Source organism: Hibiscus syriacus, unplaced genomic scaffold (genome assembly GCF_006381635.1).
Source record: "Hibiscus syriacus cultivar Baekdansim isolate YM2019G1 unplaced genomic scaffold, ASM638163v2 tig00004205_pilon, whole genome shotgun sequence".
Lineage (NCBI taxonomy): Eukaryota > Viridiplantae > Streptophyta > Magnoliopsida > Malvales > Malvaceae > Hibiscus > Hibiscus syriacus.
The window spans coordinates 16981-20214 of NW_024062006.1; the positions used below are offsets into that span (position 1 = coordinate 16981).

General features: G+C 37.7%; 1 protein-coding gene across 1 annotated transcript; it reads left to right on the top strand.

Moving 5' to 3' along the window:
• The first annotated feature begins 318 nt into the window (after positions 1–318).
• On the top strand, positions 319–2658 carry LOC120192401 (vacuolar cation/proton exchanger 3-like). Its single transcript, XM_039195190.1, has 10 exons — positions 319–687; positions 861–928; positions 1021–1049; positions 1134–1330; positions 1433–1645; positions 1734–1862; positions 1942–2058; positions 2149–2202; positions 2302–2418; positions 2505–2658. The coding sequence occupies exons 1-10, from the start codon at positions 421–423 to the stop codon at positions 2628–2630; spliced, it is 1317 nt and encodes a 438-aa protein (XP_039051121.1). The 5' UTR covers positions 319–420; the 3' UTR covers positions 2631–2658.
• Positions 2659–3234: the final 576 nt, after the last annotated feature.

Below are 3234 nucleotides of genomic sequence, written 5' to 3' on the forward strand. Positions count from 1 at the left end.
TATCAACTGAAACTTCATTTCAACGAAATTGTAAATAAACATATTAAAATAACATAACGATAGGTCTAAACATAATTAATAAAATAGAATTTTTGACACAAATGCAAAATCGTGTACTATGCCAATAATGCAACATCAAGAATATAATATTAATAAAAACTTCAATCATGGAACTGAAACATTCCCCATAAAATTATTAACATCTTAGCCCATGTGTCTTGCCCTAAATAAGAACCCCAAATAAATTACTTTGAGAAGCTTCGTGGAAGCTGCATCCAGTGTCCTCTATTTATAACAGTCTGCAACTCACACTTGAAACTCATCCAAATAGAATTTGAGTCTTTTGATTGCTTTTTGTCACCTCCCTCCATAGTGTTTTTTTGTTGTCTGAGAGATAAATAGTGTGGCAAACATACAAAAATGGCTTCCCTTCAAGAACCATGGCTATTGGAGAACGGGAACTTGAAGGGTTGTAGCAAGGAGATTCGCCATGGAAGAACTGCACATAACATGTCGTCTTCCTCGTTGAGGAAAAAATCGGATTTGACCCTTGTCTCCAAGGTTCGGTTTGTCATGCTTAGGCAGTTCCTCACCAATCTTCAAGAGGTCATTTTGGGGACAAAACTTTCGGTTCTCTTCCCTGCTATTCCATTGGCCATTGCTGCTGAGTGCTATGGCTTTGGAAGAGTGAGTTTCTTTCTTTCTTTTTACTCTTCTTTTTATGGAAGCTGGTTTTTGATGAAACAGTGAGTGAATACTAATTTGACTTATTTGGAAATTAAGTCGAATATGATTTGAATATTATTCCCACTTGATTCAAGGGCTGACATTTATGAGTTTTCCTTTAAAATAATCAACAGCCCTGGATTTTTGCATTGAGTTTACTTGGACTTACACCATTGGCTGAAAGAGTCAGTTTCCTCACCGAGTAAGCCATATTCATATTGATTTCTTCTTCTTCTTCTTCGATCCTTGATCTCTAGAATTCAATTTGATTATCCATAATTTCTTTTTCTGCAGGCAAATTGCTTATTACACTGGTGCGACAGGTAAATTATTATCAGCACACTGCACATACATATATATGTTTTACCATGATCGCCAACCTTACTAATCTTGATTTGATTTTGCAGTGGGAGGGCTGTTGAATGCAACCTGTGGCAATGCAACCGAGCTGATCATAGCTATATTTGCACTAAGCCAAAATAAAATAGACGTGGTCAAGTATTCCCTGCTCGGTTCTGTCCTATCGAACCTGCTTCTGGTCCTTGGGACCTCTCTCTTCTGTGGCGGTATTGCCAACCTCAGAAGGGAACAAAAATACGATAGAGTACGTATCAAACTTCAACATGCACCATCTTACCTAACAAATCTTCAATTTTGTTGAAAATTTTACTAATTTGGGTGTTAAAACATTGTTGAATTTCGACAGAGACAAGCCGATGTGAACTCTCTCCTCCTTTTGCTCGCATTACTGTGTCATTCGTTGCCGTTGTTGTTCCGAATGAGTGGTGCATCTGCCGCTCTCACGGCCGATCCTACGCTGCAGTTGTCGAGAGCGAGCAGCATTGTGATGTTGATTGCGTACATCTCGTACCTGGTCTTCCAACTATTCACACACCGGCAATTGTTTGAAGCCCAAGAGGTAGTTCATTAATGTCATAAGCTCATCTCCGAAAAACTATAATTTCTAGAATTTTTGGTGAATAACCCTTTATAATGCAACCGATCAGGAATCGGAAGACGGCGATGGAATATCAGAGGAAGAGCCGGTGATCGGATTTTGGAGTGGATTTATATGGCTTGTTGGAATGACTGCTGTCATTTCTCTCCTCTCTGAATATGTTGTAGAAACAATTGAGGTAACTTTGTTGCTGATAATGAATTAATCACCATTTAACAAAGCCTGTTTATTGAAAATTAATCAACTAAATATTCCAGGACGCATCGGATTCTTGGGGAATTTCTGTTAGTTTCATCAGCATTATACTGCTACCCATTGTTGGAAATGCAGCAGAACATGCAGGAGCTATCATTTTTGCTTTCAAAAACAAGCTGGTGAGTAAATACTAAATATATCACTGTGTCATCAGCAACTGTTTTATCAATAAACCAAATATGTTGACACATAAATTTCAAATATTGCAGGATATTTCTTTAGGTGTTGCATTAGGGTCTGCAACACAGATTTCCATGTTTGTGGTACGAAAACTAGAATAATTGAACCCTTCATTGTCGTTTACTAAGAAATTTTGGAGCCTTCTGAGTTTAACTCCACAATTTTCAATGTTGTTGACTTAGGTCCCACTCTGCATTGTCGTGGCTTGGATTATGGGAATCAAGATGGATCTCAATTTCAATCTCCTTGAAACCGGCTCACTCGCTCTATCCATCATCGCTGTTGCCTTCACTTTACAAGTAAAATAACAACACTATCATCTCTTTCATTTCAACCATGAATAAAACATCTTGAATCTAAACATTTTGTATTACCAAATTTGCAGGATGGCACTTCTCACTACATGAAAGGACTGGTTCTTCTACTGCTCTACATCGTTATCGGGGCTTGCTTTTTCGTATCGAAAATGCCTCTAAGCAACGGCGGTATTGACACGATCGTCGGAGTTTGACAGTGAAAATGTATCGATCATTTGTTATTCTTTTCATATCTGGGGCCTGCCTGAAAGCTGACGAATTTGCAGTTACTACGCTGCATATTAGTTGTCATGACATCAAAGTTGAGATGGATATTATGTTATAGTAGTAGGTACTATGGTTAAAGATGGGTACATCGTTGAAGCTTGATGAAGACAGGCTACAATTACTACACAACAGCAACATTGTTCTGTGTGTGTGTACTGATCTCTCTTTTGTGTGTTTTCTAAATTATGTCCGTATATATTAGTAGTTGCAAATGAGCTTATCTTATGGAGTTTGTTTGTTTCCGTCTTGTAATGCATGCAGCTATCAATAAATGAAATCCTTGTTGTTTTTCGTTTAGCAATTTAGCTTATGCTTACATTTAAAACAGTACATATACATACACACGTGTATATATACACACATACATACATATACATATCAACACAACAAACGTACGAACGTGTGTGGAGAAGTAAATATTTGTAGCTACTTCCCTGCAGGTGATTAAGATGGGTGATGGATCTGCAGCAAATGCATTTGTAGACCACATGGTTTTATGTGATTCTTACGAGATGAAGATGATCACGAATG

What these genes read in the sequence shown, in the direction of transcription:
- LOC120192401 (XM_039195190.1), top strand. Translation starts at nt 421, where the DNA reads ATGGCTTCCCTTCAAGAACCATGGCTATTGGAGAACGGGAACTTGAAG. An exon ending in AGTGCTATGGCTTTGGAAGA is followed by an intron (nt 688 to 860) that starts GTGAGTTTCTTT and finishes AATAATCAACAG; the next exon opens with CCCTGGATTTTTGCATTGAG. An exon ending in TTGCTTTCAAAAACAAGCTG is followed by an intron (nt 2,059 to 2,148) that starts GTGAGTAAATAC and finishes CAAATATTGCAG; the next exon opens with GATATTTCTTTAGGTGTTGC.